The sequence below is a fragment of the Trichosurus vulpecula genome, chromosome 1 (assembly GCF_011100635.1).
Source record: "Trichosurus vulpecula isolate mTriVul1 chromosome 1, mTriVul1.pri, whole genome shotgun sequence".
Classification (NCBI taxonomy): domain Eukaryota; kingdom Metazoa; phylum Chordata; class Mammalia; order Diprotodontia; family Phalangeridae; genus Trichosurus; species Trichosurus vulpecula.
The window spans coordinates 473,658,685-473,674,321 of NC_050573.1; the positions used below are offsets into that span (position 1 = coordinate 473,658,685).

General features: G+C 40.4%; 1 protein-coding gene and 2 pseudogenes across 3 annotated transcripts in view; all 3 read left to right on the forward strand.

Annotated features, from left to right (window-relative positions):
• Positions 1-15,637, forward strand: part of FAM174A (family with sequence similarity 174 member A) — a 48,881-nt gene that overhangs the window by 29,169 nt on the left and 4,075 nt on the right. For 2 of the 3 annotated variants that reach the window (XM_036742017.1, XM_036742016.1), the window contains exon 2: positions 13,286-13,420. In XM_036742017.1, the coding sequence (XP_036597912.1) occupies positions 13,286-13,420 (135 nt within the window). Of the gene's footprint in view, positions 1-13,285; positions 13,425-15,637 lie in introns of those variants that run through there. The other variant, XM_036742019.1, reaches the window with a different exon arrangement.
• On the forward strand, positions 4,457-4,902 carry LOC118834570 (annotated as a pseudogene).
• On the forward strand, positions 10,632-11,233 carry LOC118834568 (annotated as a pseudogene).

Below are 15,637 nucleotides of genomic sequence, written 5' to 3' on the forward strand. Positions count from 1 at the left end.
CAATGGGGAGTGATAGAGTGTTAAGGACAGTAAGCTCTAAAGGATCAGTTGCCAGGAACCTCGCAGTGGATCCGGCAAGTATGGCAGCTTGTACTTCCTGAAGACACTGAAGGGCCTCAGGGGTCCAATGGTGGGGAGATTTAAGGTCAGAAGGTCCCTGGAGCATTTCATATAAAGGGGCAAGCTGTTGCATAGTTAGCCCAAACCGGGGATGGAGCCATCGAATATCACCAATAAGCTTTTGAAAATCATTCAAGATGCAGACCTTACTAGGCTCTAAATGGGGTTTTCTCATCTGCACCTCCTCTTCATGTAGCTTTACTCCCAAATAATCTATAGGCAATGCCCTCTGAATTTTTTCTGGGGCTACAGCCAGCCCATAAGCGTGTAACTGTGCAACTGTGGCCTGCAAGACCTCTTCTAAAAGGTCACAGTTGGGATGAGCGGCCAAAGGGGCATGCATATAATGTATTAAAAGCACAGTTGGATAGCGCTCGTGAACAGAGTGAATAACTTGTTAAACATACCATTGACATAAGGTGGGACTATTTTTCATACCCTTGATATCTGACATAAGATTCCTGTAAACTCAGTGAAGGAATGGAAAAGGCAAATGGCCTAGTATTGGGATGGAGTAGAATGCTATAAAAACAGTCCTTTATATCAATAACCCAAATTTTAAATCCTCTTGGGACCATATTTGGTGAAGGGAGCCCAGGTTGAAGGGCCTCCATTGTTTCCATAGAGGCATTGACCTGACGAAGGTCAGTAAGCATCCTCCATTTACCAGATTTTTTCTTAATGCAAAATACAGGAGAATTCCATGGGCTAGTAGAAGGTTCTATGTGACCAGCCTCCAGTTGTTCCTGAACTGTCACCTTAAGGGCTGCAATTTTTTCACTAGACAGGGCCCACTGGTCCACCCATATGGGCTCATCACTTGTCCAAGTGAGGCCCGGGACCTGAATGGGTAGTGCAGCCTGGCCAGGGGGCCCTATGAAAAATTCTGGGTGGAGATGGTAATACCCAGTTGGGACAAGAGGTCTCGGCCCCATAGAGTTACCGGGAGGCCAGAAATCACATGAGGAGTAATCCGTCCCTGTTTTCCTTCAAATTCCCATGTGATAGGTTTAACAGCCATAGCAGCCGGTTGTACGCCCCCTGTCCCATAAAGGTCTTGTGCAGGACCTAAGGGCCAAGCAGGATCCCACCACTCAAGGGGAATAACAGTACGATCAGCCCCTGTGTCCGTAAGGCCAGTGAGAAGGCGGCCACCTAGCCTAATGGTGAGTTGTGGGCGCTGGATGGTCAATGCCTGTGAGAAATATGTAGCTGGAGCTTCCTCATTATGAAATATTAGCAGCACTGCTATCTTTCGTCCAGCATCCAGGGTACTCTCTGTGTTAGTGGTAGTCATTAAAGGTATTTTAGTAATAGGAAAATTGCTGGGAAAAAGGTGAATTACAGGGACTAAGCCTGTGTATTCATGTGCTGGGGAAGCCACCAGAAGGCCAAGCTCCCCCGCCTTCATAGTAATAGTTTCTTGCACAGGTGTCATAACAGTGGTAAGGGGGCTAATACTGTAATACCCTCTACTATGGAGATCGATAGTCCGGTAGGGGGCCTCATAGCCGCCAACTGCTGGTACCGTTGGTGAAGCGCCAGGGTATTGGCGTTCGGCTGGTCCCACCATTGGTCCTGGGCTGGTGGGTAGCCCAGCAGGGCGTTTAAATACTGTTGAGGAAGTGGTGAGTCCCTGCAGCATTCAGAGGCCCAATGCCCCAGTTTTTTACACTTGGGGCAAGGTGTCTTTGGGCGAGTCCCTCCTTTAGCTTTTGAGGAGGCTCTACATTCCTTCTTAACGTGCCCCCCATTTCCACACTGAAAACACCGTTTGTCCTGATTAGCTTCCTGCTGGCCTCGGGATTGTTGGGGCTTGAACCCATAAGCTGCTGCTCTCACTTGCGCAGTAAAGACCTCTGTTCCTACCATCTCACATCTTTGAAGCATCTCTTCTATCCCTGCATCTTTTTTTAAGACCAGCCATGGCTTTTTTGCAATCTGCATTACAACTATTCTTAAAATCTGCTTGATAACTATAATCGTGCCTTCTACTTCCCCCATCATTTTAGTCACTGCATCTTGGACCCGGGCACAGAAATCAAGGAAGGATTCATCTGGTTTTTGTTTTAGGGCAGAGAACTCTGTGGACTGTTCACCTTTTACAGGTATCTTATCATAAGCTTTCTCCACACAGATAGCAAGTCTCTCTTATAGCTCCACGGGGAAATTAATCTGTTGAACATCTGTGAGGAAATCCCCTGTCCTTGCTAACCCATGAAAATAGTCCTGAACCCCTTGGGGATTGTCTGGATTATACCGAGTAGCCATATCCTGGCACTCCTCTGTGACCAGACTACCATCTCGCCTGGGGAGAGAATAGCTCTCATCACCAGCTTCCAGTCATTGAGAGTAAGTAAATAGGCAGCCAGGTCTTTTAGTCTAATCTTGATATAAGGGGATTTTAAACCATAATCCTGAATTGATCTCTTCAGCTCCTTAATCAGAAAAGGGGACACAGGGACGTGTCTTCTCACTGGTGGAATTTGTCTTATTCTCATCTGCCCTGGATTGTCAGGATCATCCTCCTCTACCTGCTGACTGGGGTCCTCCATAACGGGGAAAGCCCCTACTCCTAGGAGGTCCCACACATCCTCATCTCCCTGCTCCCTCATCTTTTTTATCATACGTTGTAATGGCAACATTCCGCCATCGGGGGCGCCCGAGTTTCACTTATGAATGCCTGCTCTCTCACTCTCTCCTTTTTGGCGGGAACCTCTGCCTTTGTCATATTCCTGTAGGGCTTACGGCTAAGGTCCTCTTTGAAATGGTTTCCTGTGGAGCCGACTGAGCTGATAATTTTTCCAACCTTTTCCCCAGATCCCCAACTTCTCGTAGGAACCTCTCTCTCTCCTCCCCCTCCGGCATTTGGTTTTGAAAATGCTCTAAATCAGTGCATAGCGACCGTGGGGGAGGCAGAGCTCTAAGATCTGGGGAGGGGGATCGCGACTGTCTCGGGGTGGAATAGGGGGATGTGGGAGGCGTGGTCTGAGTGGAGGCTGCGAACTGCCTGGGCTGTCTTTCACAGCAGCCTTCTGCAGCTTCAAGAGCTGCCTTTATGATCTTGTATAGAAAAAATGTGCTGGGCTCTAAAGCCCCAGGGTTTTCTGATTCATAGCTTGTTAATTGTTCTCTTAGGACTCTCCAAGACCCTGCAGTAACAGGGGGTCGCTGTGCGGTCCAAGGGGAAATTTGTTCTGTTTTAAGAAAACCCCTGATAATTCTAGGAGTGATGGTACACCCCTGATCCTTGGCCGTCTTATATATAATTCTAATGAATGTGTCCTGATCTGTGGGGGTTCCTAAGGACTCCGCCTGCCCCATGATAAGGAAAAATCCTTACCTCACCAGCATTGAAGCTGGGTTGTCCGCGGAGATGGGAATGAGCCCTCCCGCTGAGAAGTTGAATTGGACCCAAGGCTGTGCATGCGTAGTCTTCCCTTCTGCTCTTCTCCGTCCTCTGCCAGGAAGGAGGCAACTTGGGGATCGTGGGTGTGCACTTGTGGCTCCGTGCAGTGCCCCACGTTGGGCGCCACTTGTTGGGGTCTGCTGCCCCCCAACACCCAGGCCTTAGGTAATGTAGGTACTATCTTTGGTTACGTAGGCACTAGGGCCGCCCTGGTTCCGCCAACTCTCCTCCCCTTCTTTTCCTCACTCTCCTGAAGCTCCCTGTGGTGAGGCAAGTCCAGGCAAAGAACCGGAAGTGCCATGTGGTCAGACAAGTCCAGGCAAAGACCTGGAATTGCCACATAGGCAACAAAGGCAAGACCCTTCTTCCTGGCTCCATCCTGTTCCTCCCGTATCACAGAACCCCGAGTTTATCTCAGCAGGCCCTGGATGCAGAGGTCCAAGGAGGGCAGGGGTTGGCTCTAACTCAACCTGTTACACATATATACATTTTTTATACCAACAAAATATATATGTGTATGGGGGGGGTGTCAATATTATATATAATAAATGGGGGAGGGGCAGGTAGGTGGCACAGTGAGTAGAGCACTGGCACTGGAGTCAGGCAGACCTGAGCTCAAATCCAGCCTCAGACACTTGACATACTTACTAGCTGTGTGACCTTGGGCAAGTCACTTAACTACAATTGCCCTGCCTTCCCCCCTCCAAAAAAAAAACCGAAAGAAAAGAATAAATGGCGGGGGTGCGGGCTGGGGGGTAGTCTCAAAAGGAAGGAACTAAGATTAAGGAGCAGTGGAAAACTTAGGGCTTCAGCTTAGACTTGAAGGAAGCCAGGAAAGCCAAAAGGCAGAGGGGAAGAGGGAAAGTGTTCCCCGCTCCCTCCCTAAAAGCATGGGGGACAGTTAGTGAAAATGCTTAGAGAGCTCTTTCCCCTCGGAGGCGGTGGCGGTGTGTCTGATCGGCGATCATGGCAAAAATCAAGGCCAGGGATCTTCGTGGGAAGTAGAAGGAGGAGCTCCTCAAACAGTTAGATGATTTAAAGGTGGAACTTTCCCAGTTGAGAGTGGCCAAGGTCACTGGAGGAGCTACATCCAAGCTATCTAAGATCCGAGTTGTCCGAAAATCTATTGCCCGAGTCCTAACTGTCATCAATCAGACACAGAAAGAGAACCTCAGGAAATTCTATAAGGGCAAGAAATACAAGCCTCTGGACCTTAGGCCCAAGAAGACCCGTGCCATGCGCCGCAGGCTTAATAAGCACGAGGAAAGCCTGAAGACCAAAAAACAGCAAAGGAAGGAACGCCTGTACCCCCTTCGGAAATTTGCTGTTAAGGCATGATTTGTTAAGGTGCTCAATAAAAAGAAATTATTATAAAAAAAAAATGCTTAGAGATGGTATGTCCTTATCAAGGAACAGCAAGAAGGCCATTGTCTCTGTGGAAGGGTATAAAGTGTAAGAAAATTAGAAAAGTAGGAATTGGGCGGTTATCTATGAAGGGCTTTAAAAGCCAGTGACTTACCCATGGTCATACAAGTAGTAAGTGCCAAAGGCCAGATTTGAACTCTGGTCCTCCTGAGTTTAGAACCAGTGCTTTGTCTACTGTGCCACCTAGCTGTGCCTTATGAAGGGCTTTAATAACAAAACAGGATTTAAATTTGATCTTGAAGGTAATAGGGAGCGCTAGAGTTTCTTGAATATGAGGCTGATGTAGTCAGATTTGTGCATTAGGAACATCCTTTAGACAGTTGCATGAGTGCAGGATGTACTGTAGTCAGGAAACTTGAGGGAGACCATCCAGCAGTGCAGGCATGAGGTAATGAAGGTTTGCAGCAGGGTGACAGCAGTGGCAGGCAGCGAGGTGGGGCAGTGGATGGAGTGCTAACCCTCCAGTCAGGAAGACCTGAGCTCAAATTTGGCTATAGACACTAGCTGTGTGACCCTGGGCAAGTCACTTCACCCTGTTTGCCTCAGTTCCTCATCTGTTAAATGAGCTGGAGAAGGAAATGGCAAACCACTGTAGTGTCTCTGCCAAAAAAAAAACCCAAAATGGGGTCACGAAGAGTCACACAAAACCGAACAACAGCAATGGCAGTGTCAGAGGAGAAAGGAAGGGTATGTATCAGAGATGAATGTTGGTAAAAACAAGATTTGTCATCTGATTTTGGGGGTTGAAAGAGAGTGAGAAGTCTTATGTTATTTCATTTGATCCTTATAACAACCCAGTGAAAGGCAAGTGCTGTTATTAGGACAGTGTTATAGCTGAGGAAACTGAAGCAGAGAGAGGTTAAGTGATTTGCCCAGGATCACGCAGTAAGTGCAAGTCTAGAAAGGATATTCAGTGAGGATACAACATTGATTCTCCTGGCCATAGGTTCCCCTGCTCTGTATTATCTTCACTGACCAGCAGTCGGAATCCTGAGGGAGGAACAGGTGGCACTTTTCAACCTAGAACAGCCATTTTATATTTAAGCCTGCATTTATCAACAGCCTAAGCCTTACACCCTTGAGCCAATGAAATATTGAGGTTGGTTTCTATACCTTTGGGGGAAAAAAAAAGCTAGCTAGCATGGAGTAGGGCCTTTGCCTACAATTCCTACCGCACTTTGCAACAGGGAAAAAGTTAAGCAAGACCAACTGACAGATTGACTATGTCTGACAGTGTAGGCAACATGTTTACTCTTCAAGAACAGAAGAAACAAGCTATTTCCTTATCTCTAGGTTAAAAAGATTAGTTATAATTACTCAGGTTACTGAGACATTTTGGTAGTCATTATGTACAATTATTTCCTAATTTTGTTCACATTCTATATGTTTATAAAAGTCTTCTTATATTTCTTTTAATTCTTCACTTTCAGCATTTCTCATTTTGCATCCTTTGGCCCCAGTTTATTTATCCATTTCCCTGTTGGTGGGCACCAACTGTTCTTTACCACAAAATGTGCTCATGAGAATTTGGTATCTGTGATTTCTTTCTTTATCTTTGACCTGCTTTAACCAATAATAGGATCTCTTGGTCAAAAAGACAGTTTAGTCACTTTTTTCATATTCCAAGTAATTTTGTAGAACAATTGAACCAATTCACAGTTCCTCCAGTAATATATTAATGTGCCTGTTTTCCCATATCTCCTCCAGCATCATCTAATTCCATCTCATGTTATCTTCTCCCATTTGCTTCATATGATGTTAAACCTCAGATTGGTTTCAATTTACAGTATTGCTCTTATTACTGATTTTTTAGCAGTCTCTTTTCATTTGGCTATAAATAGTTTGCAGTTCTTTTTATGAAAAATGTTCATATGTTGGACCACTTATTCATTGGGGAGAATGGCTCCTGGCTTTGCATATTTGTGTTAATTTTCTATGTATCTGGTATTTCAGACATTTCTTGGAGAGATGTGACACAAGTACTTCCTCACTCCTACCATGAGTTTCTCTTTATATTGTCTGGATTTTCATTTGATAAAAATTGCCTTTTTTTTCCTTTCTTTTTTCCCCCTAAGTACCTTTATCCATTATTTGGTTAAGAATTTGCCCTCTAAAGATAATTGTGAAAAATTATCTCCCTCTAAAATGTCCTCTAACTTTTTTAAGGAAGTAGAGAGGTAAATGGTGGTTGTGAGCAGGCTACACAACTAACAAGGAATTCAAAAGAACAAGAGTAAAGGACATCATTACAGAAGCATGTGTTCAGAAGAGAATATAGGCTGGTTACCTAACTATTGTTGTTGTGTTGTCAGTCCTTGAAAACCGTGACATAAGGAAGGTGATGCCATAACTTTGCAAGTGAATTGGATTTAAGTGAGGGAGGGATGTGCACAGTCATCAGCCTTACTTTCTCCTCCAGAACTATCTGGGTCCATTGGCAAGATATAGATCAGGATGACAGGAGATGGCCCCCAGTCACTGACAAGAGAAAAGAGGTATAACCATGGTATCTGTGAGATGTAGGGAGGAGGTGAGGAAGGGAAATTCACATCAGATGGACCTTCTGTATTGAATTTTGGGGAGGACATAAGACAAGAGCTAAACAGAATTGGCAGACAAGGATAGGTTGTGATCTTCATCATTGCAGAACCTGAATTGATGAGATCACGGATCTACCTTTTTTTTCACGTAGGTAAACCAGATCAGTGTTTCTTATGTCTGATGACTCTGCATGACCTTTTGTCATGTATGCTGTATCCATTTGCAACTACAGTTTATAGTGTATATAGTTTCGGCTATAAAATTCTAGTCTGAATTGTCTTTTTTTTTAACCAAACTGCTTTCCAATTTTCCCTGTAGTTCTTGTTGAATAGGGAGTCTCCAAATTTATATTCTTGGGTTTATCAGATACTAAACTACTGAATGTAGTTGCTTCTGATTCTACTTCCTCCAATCCCATTATTTACTTAGGGTCTCTATTATTTCTTAAAATTGTCTGCCCCCTATTCCAAACTGTGCAAGTATAGAGGTAGCATGGAATAGTGGATAGTGAGCTGGTCTCGAAGTGAGGGAGATCTTGGCTTGAGTCCCTCTTCTAACACCTAGCGCTTTGAGCCCCTGGAAGAGTCATGTAATTGCTTAGTGTAAATTAAGTTTACTCCCCTGGTAGTTCCATATTACCAGTGAAATCCCAGGTACCATTTTATCTCTGTCTTTCCTGCATAGTAAGCCCTTGGTAATTTGATATAAAATTAAATCTGTAAATTTAAGTATTACCATCATTTTGTCGTATTTGAGTAGACATCTCCATTTGCCACCAGCTGCTCTGCTAAGTTTTGACTCCACCACCATCAGCATCATGCTCTTCTTCCACAGCAAGCTCATCGCTAGGAGATGTATCCTAATGGAAACACTTGGTATTGACATTTCATCAGGATTTTTAGTGGCTTCTTCTACTCTGATTGGAGGGTGGAGCAAGAAACTCCTTCCATAGTCTCCCTTTATAGAGGGCTCCAAATCCTGGTCGTCTTTTAATTTGACACTAACTGCTCTGCTTGGTTCTAACTGTAGTTTATGTAAGTCTTGAATGTATATTTGTTAGACTGACTTGACCTTCATATATTTTATGCATTTCTGTAGTTATTTTAAATAGGATTTTTCTTTTTTACTGCCCTATCCTACTGATCCCTCCCTTCTCTACCCCTGAGAGTTTCCTCATATATCTATTACTTTAATTTTCTAAGTTGTATTAAACTCTCTATTTTGTTTATTTGGGCATTTTAGATTTTTATAGATTACCATTCATTCCTTTATCTTTTCATTTTTGCTAGTATATAATTGTATATACTAAGACCTAGTAATTCTTTGTATTTCTCCTCTATTATGAATAGACTTTTAATTTTTTTTCAATTGTGTTAGCTAAAGGATTATTGGACTTTTAATTAATCTTCTCAAAGAGCCAACTTTTTATTTTGTTTCTCATTTCTATTATCTTTTAATTTTCCATTTCATCTTTTTTTTCAGATTTGTGTTATTTCAAATTCTTTTGTGCTTCTTTTGGATTTATTAACTTTATTTTCTAAGTTTTTAAAAATTAATAGTTTATTAATGACTTTTTCCTACTTAATTTAAATTATTAGTGAGAGAGAGCATTTGTCCTTTAAGGATTCCTTTAGTTACATCCCTAACATTTTGGTGTGTCGTCTCATTATTATATTTTTTTGCATAATTGTTGTTTGCTTTTATGATTTTTTTTTTGATCTGCCCTTTACTCAGAATGCCAAGTTGCCATCTTGTTTTATATATTCTCCTTTTGTCTCTTACATTTCTTACTAGCTAGGTCCTGATTAATGTGAATAATGAATCCCCTGAAGTGTTTTCATTATTCAGATTTGAACAACTTATTTCAATTGGGTTGGAACCAGTTACCATTGTAGTTTATGTAATTATAATTTTGAATAGTGAAATCATTTTTCTGTGACTTCTAGGGATTTATTATTCACACTAATCTGGACCTTGCTTATGTATGTTATGGTCTGTAATGGCCGTATTAATATTTATTATTTCTAAGTGTTTGGAACACAGTCTATTTTTACAGAGTCACCATGTGATCGTGGAAAGTGTGTGTATGTGTGTATTTAAGTTCTCACCATTCAGAAGACCATCTTGTATGTTTTAGCTCTTACCTCTTCAACAGCTTGTTCAGTTACAATTCTTCCACAGTTTTCTAAAATTTTCTTTTTGTTATATTAAGCCACCAAGAGAGGACTATTTAGAACTTCTAGAACTATTTGATTACCTACATAATAGTACAGCATTACAGTTCAGCTAGATTTTTATTTATGAATTTAAATTCTATGCCATTTGATGTATATGGATAGATATACATATTAAATAGTAATATTTTGTCATTGTATGTGATACCTTTAAGCACTAGCGGCAGCATGGCATAGTGGATAGAGACATGACCTTGGAATCCAGAAGATGGGAGTCTGATTACTGTTTGTCATTATACTAGCCTTGTGATCCTTAGCCTTTCACTCAACTTTCTAGGCCACTAACTTGAAGATAATTAAGTTTCAAAGCAGATGTTGATTTGCTTTGGTAGAGTGGATTGCCTTGTTTGGAGTAGTACTCCTTGATAGTGAAATCAGTGGGACTTTTTTTTTTTTAAAGCTTTACAAGTAATGTAGTTTCTCTTTTACCTCTTGTACCTTTTTTGGTCTCATAGCAATATCACAACTCTTTGAAGTCTTAATTTTCTTTCTGTCTTTATGAAATTTACTTTTGATTTACTTGCTTACTGATAGGCCTTTTTCTTGTATGCCCAATGGCTTATTTCTGTTTTCCCTCATCCTTCCATTGTTGTGGCATGGCCACATTTCCTATACACCATAAATTAATCAGCAAACATTTATTATGCATCTATTATGTGTCAAGCATTGAGGACACACAGGCAAAAGTAAAATTCCCCCCACTGGGTGAGCTTATCAGAGGAAACATCCTATACACATGATGAGTATATACATAATAGAAACACAAGTTATTTGGGGGAGGAAGATACTAGTACTGGGGTGGGAACGACTCAGTGGAGAAGGTGGTGCTTGAGGTTAGATTTGAAAGAAACTCAGGGCAGTCCTCTGAAGGCCCTTCCTTCTCAAAGTTTGGCACCACCAACATGGTATTCAAGCGCTATGTTGAGATCGTCATGGTGGCCTGCATCTCCTTTGGCCACACGCTGGCAAGCTGGTAGCTATTGTGGATGTTATTGACCAGAACAGGGCTTTGATGAATGGCCCATGCAGTGGTGTGAGGAGGCAGGCTATGCCATTTAAATGTGTGCAGCTTACAGACTTCGTGCTCAAGTTCCCACACAGTGCTCATCAGAAGTATGTCTGGGCTGCTTGGGAGAAAGAAAAGATCAATACAAAATGGAAAGCCACAAGATGGGCCAAGAAGATTGACGCCAGAGAGAGGAAAGCTAAGGTGACAGACTTTGACCATCACAAAGTCATGAAAGCTAAGAAAATGAGAAACAGAATTATCAAGCATGAAATGAAGAAGCTCCAGAAGGCATCCACCCAGAAGGGCTCTCCTAAGAAGGGAGCTGCCCAGAAGATACCCTCAAAGAAGGCTGAGGGTCAGAAGGCATACCCTGCCCAGAAGGGTAAGAAAGCCTCCGGCCAGAAGGCCCCAGACAAGAAGGGACCTGCCCAGAAAGGACCTGCCCAGAAAGTAGCCCCTGCCCAGAAAGCAGCTGCTCCAAAGGCCAAAAAATAAGAGGCTACCAGAAATCAAATAAAGATTTTGGTACACATGAAAAAAAAAATAGAAAGAAACTCAGGATTATAAGAGGCAGAAGTGAAGAGAAGCTCATTCCAGGCATGGAGGGTAGTCTGAGATAGAATATAGTATGTGAGGAAGGCCAAGGTCAGTTTCACCGGATTCTAACATGAAGGAGAATTATGTATATTAAGGCTAGAAAGGTCTGTTGGTGTGTGGGTGTGAAGGATATTTTCAGCTTCCTGTGCAGGAGGAACGTTGAAAGGAAAGACTGGCTGGGTTCCTGCCCAGAGTAAATTCACTGGTGAGTATACTCTCTGCAGCTTGGTTTCCTGTCTCCTTGTACATGAAAGTCCCCTCTCTACCATCCCCCACATTTTCATTTCCTTTTTTCTTTTTTTCATGTATGTGAACCAGATCATTGTGACTCTGCAAGAGTTGACTCATAAGTGTGAGAGGACCTCAATAGTTGTACCCCAAAACAAAAGTCAATGAGGTTGCTTGTGCTGGCTGTGTGGATTTAGGATGGGAACACTGAATAGCATCTTTCTGCTTAAGTTCATCAGCTTTCTGATGTTATTAATAAGCCTTTTATCTTATGTGGTATTGCTTTCTTGTTGATTAGCTTTAATTACTATAGTTTTATTTATTATTTTTTTTTACTTCATTTAGGAACAATTTCCTCCTTCTAAAGCTAAAGGAACCAACAAAGGGGAATTATTCCTAACAAGGAAGAAATGATTGCTGGGGTATAAATATGAACCTTGCAAAAAAGTGTCCACTCCCTCCTAGAATTTGTTATAGAACACAGAAAACCTGAGCATAGTCTGATGTGTCCCTTGTCTAGCCTTTGGGAGATTAGGTTCAGAGGATGAATAAGTAGAATCTTATAGATTAAAATCCTTAAAGAGAAAGCCATCTGAGCAGGGACAGGAAACTCAAATATGAAATTCTAAAGACCCAAAGAGAAACAATTTCAGGGAAAAAAAAAAGGAGAAATACCATGTATATATACAAAGAACTCACTAACTGAGGAAGGAAGATTAGATAAAAAAGGATGATCCCAAGTTTGTGTCTCAAGATTGTAAGTCTTGTCTGACATTTGAATGGTGTCAGGAGTGCTAAAGTTGAGAATGAATTAAGGCTGGCAGAGAATTCTTCCTCATGGTGAATTCTCCATTGTGGCAGATTAGTAACTATCCTGTCTCAGTTGGGATTTTCTAAAGCCTCACTGGCATTTCTGCTTTATTCTCTACGATGATTTTTGTTGCAACTTTCTACTAACCTAGTTTGGATGTCTTCTTGTGGCAGCGTTTCTCAAGCAGCCTTTTTTTGAGGCACTAGCCAAGATAAACCTAATTGTTTACATGATTGGTGTTATACTTCTCTCTGACAAAGGTTATAACTTTTTTAATAGGGTACTTTGCCTGGGCTTCTAAAAAAAAATAAAAAGCTAAGAAGTGGATTTGTGCCACCTTCGAGAACTGACAATGTCTTTAACTTCTAGTCACAGGACTCTTCCTTTTAAAATCTTGACTTCTCCCCCTTTTTACCCTACACCAGTCTACCTACATGAAGATTTTGACTTGTTCATGTTAGGTGAGCAAAAACCTCTCGTAAGCATAATAATTTTATTTCTTTTTTCCCTGCTTATTGTCCCAAGACTGAACAGCCCTATTTTTCCTGTTTATTCTCCTTGGATGGGAATATTCAAATCACCCCGATCTTCAGTTAATTACTATTTAAAGGGCCTCATCTATGGACTGTGTCTTCAAGAGTTCTTAAGACACATATTCATTCCCTTAAATTGCCATTATTTTCTGAAGTCAGTATTACTAAGAAAATCCTGGCATAGAATATACCATTTCATCATACTAAATATGCCATTTCACGGTGAAAAAGTACAAACAGCATTTGTAGGATATCACTTGATGTGTGTATGGTGCAGGTAGGTGTGAATTAAATTAGTTATTTTAAGTTACTATCAAACAAGGACCTTCATACCTTTTAACTTCTCTATATTAATTTTTTTACATGTATATTTTGTAGAATGAGAAGAAGAAATAGAAAGACACGAAGATATGGGGTTTTGGACACAAATCTAGAAAATATGGAATTAACACCTTTAGAACAAGATGATGATGATGATGATACAACTTTGTTTGATGCCAATCATCCCCGAAGGTAAATAAAAATTCAGGCTAGACAGTGTACTATATTAAAAAAATTACAAGGAGAATCATGTTTTATTATATTATCTTCTGTGTTCCTAATAGCCAGTTTTCTCTGCTTTGACCATTTTGGCTTCCTTGCCATCTGTCTTTACACACTAAAATTGCTTTGTCATATATATTGCATGTGTGTGTGTGCACATGTGTACACACACAAATATTGAGTTATATAGGAAGAATCCTCTAGAACAAGTGTTTATAAATATTTGTTGTGCTTTGCTTACCTGGCAAGGCTGTTGTGAAGATAATGGAGATAAGACCAGAAAGTTAATTCAAAAAAGTAAATATTTCACATCTACTAGTGTACCTTGTGCATAATTGAGCATTAGAGTTGTGTTTTTAAGACATTTAAATGCAATTGAGCCATTATAATATTCCCACAAACCTACAAAAAATGGAGTTCTGTCTGTATTCTGTTTACTCCTGTAAAACTTACTGGTAAAGAAATTGGATGATTTGTTCCCATGCTCAAAAATATGTTATAATGTAAGTTTGTTAATTGAGTATAATCTGAGAGGAATGCTAGGTTAAATTAGGCTTTAGTTATAAAACTAAAGAAAAGCAATCATTTTATTACTGTAAGATATATGGAGTAATGAGATATTACCAAAGGTGATGCCAAATTATAAGTACTCATATATGTCTGCTTTCAATAAAAACAAAGAATAATATATAATTAGTCAACCAATGTCACACACATATATATGTATTGTGTGTATATGTATATATATATATATATACACACATATATTCATACATATGTATGTATTGCTTAAAATCCTATTGTGTTCTTAAGCAGATTAAATATTACCTTTTCAGTCTCATTCAAGCCTATGTTTCACAGTATAAAAAACTTTATGACAAAAAATGCCTAAATGACAATCCCAGTGACAACTGTGAAAAATTGATTGGAAAGGCCTTCCAATTATTATTTGTAAATAAGAACACTCAAGTTAATGAGTTAGTTAATAGCTTATTTGATAGACTTATATTATCAGAATAAGTAGTTTTTAGCTATGCTAATTATCTTTTAAATTAGATTAGATTACTTTATATCAGTCATGAATAGATTAATGGCATACCAAAATTGTTGGGTTTTGAACACTAATGTGAAATGAGGGGAAAAAACCATTGTTTTAGGTATTTTGTAAAAGATATCCTTACCTTCATTAAATAACTAATAATACGAAAAACCATCAAGAACGTTTCATTGAAAATATACTTAATACTTTAACAAGACTTCTTAGTATCAATAATCATTTGAAAAGATGGCATATAAGAATAATATAATAGATTTCCATCCCTTCTGTCTGTATATATATTCTTGAACCTCTGAAGGATATTGTCTCTGTTCTTATTGTTGCTGTTATTATTATTGTTATTTTCATTGTCATTGTTATCATAGCAAGATACCTTATTTTCACAGAAGTTCTTTGAATATGGATTGGGATACAGTGAAGTATGATAGGACTAAACAAACAAAAAAAATTAGATTACCACTTCTGTTTTCTTACTGAGATAGGCAACTTTCCACTAAGGAATTCCCTTTTCCTGTGCCGACTGATGCCTGGTTTGCGATTTCTAACCTTAAATAGTTTCAGGGCAGGGGTGGGGGACAGTTGTGGGGAGAGTGAGAATTAAGTGCCTTACCCAGGGTCACAGCCAGTGTGTGTCAGAGGTGAGATCTTGAGTCCCAGGCTCTCTCTACCATTCTATACTCCATATCCATGACATGAAGGGCTCAAAGTACCATTAGGGGTTTAAGAGTCATCTACAAAATACCAGCTCACCTTGATACACCTCTTCAAATATTTATTTCATTTCAAAAGCCCTTTAAAGTACAATATTACTATCTTCCTTTACAGATAAGGAAACTAGTGCTCTTCCAAGTTCTCCTACTACCATCATTTAGTAACCTCCTCTCCTTTTAAGGTTCATTCAGTCCATATCTACCATCAAATCAAAATCCTGTTAACTGTTGCCCATAGATCTCTAGGACATTCTCCTTCTTTTCTCAGTGAGTTTAGTGCTAGGCTCACAGTCTTTCCTTCTTAACTCCTGCCTTCATATTATGCCCTAACTTCACACTTAATCTTCAACATAAATCATTTCACGTGACCTACTCCTCCACCCAATTTCAGCCATACACAAAAATGGTTCTCCCCTTGGT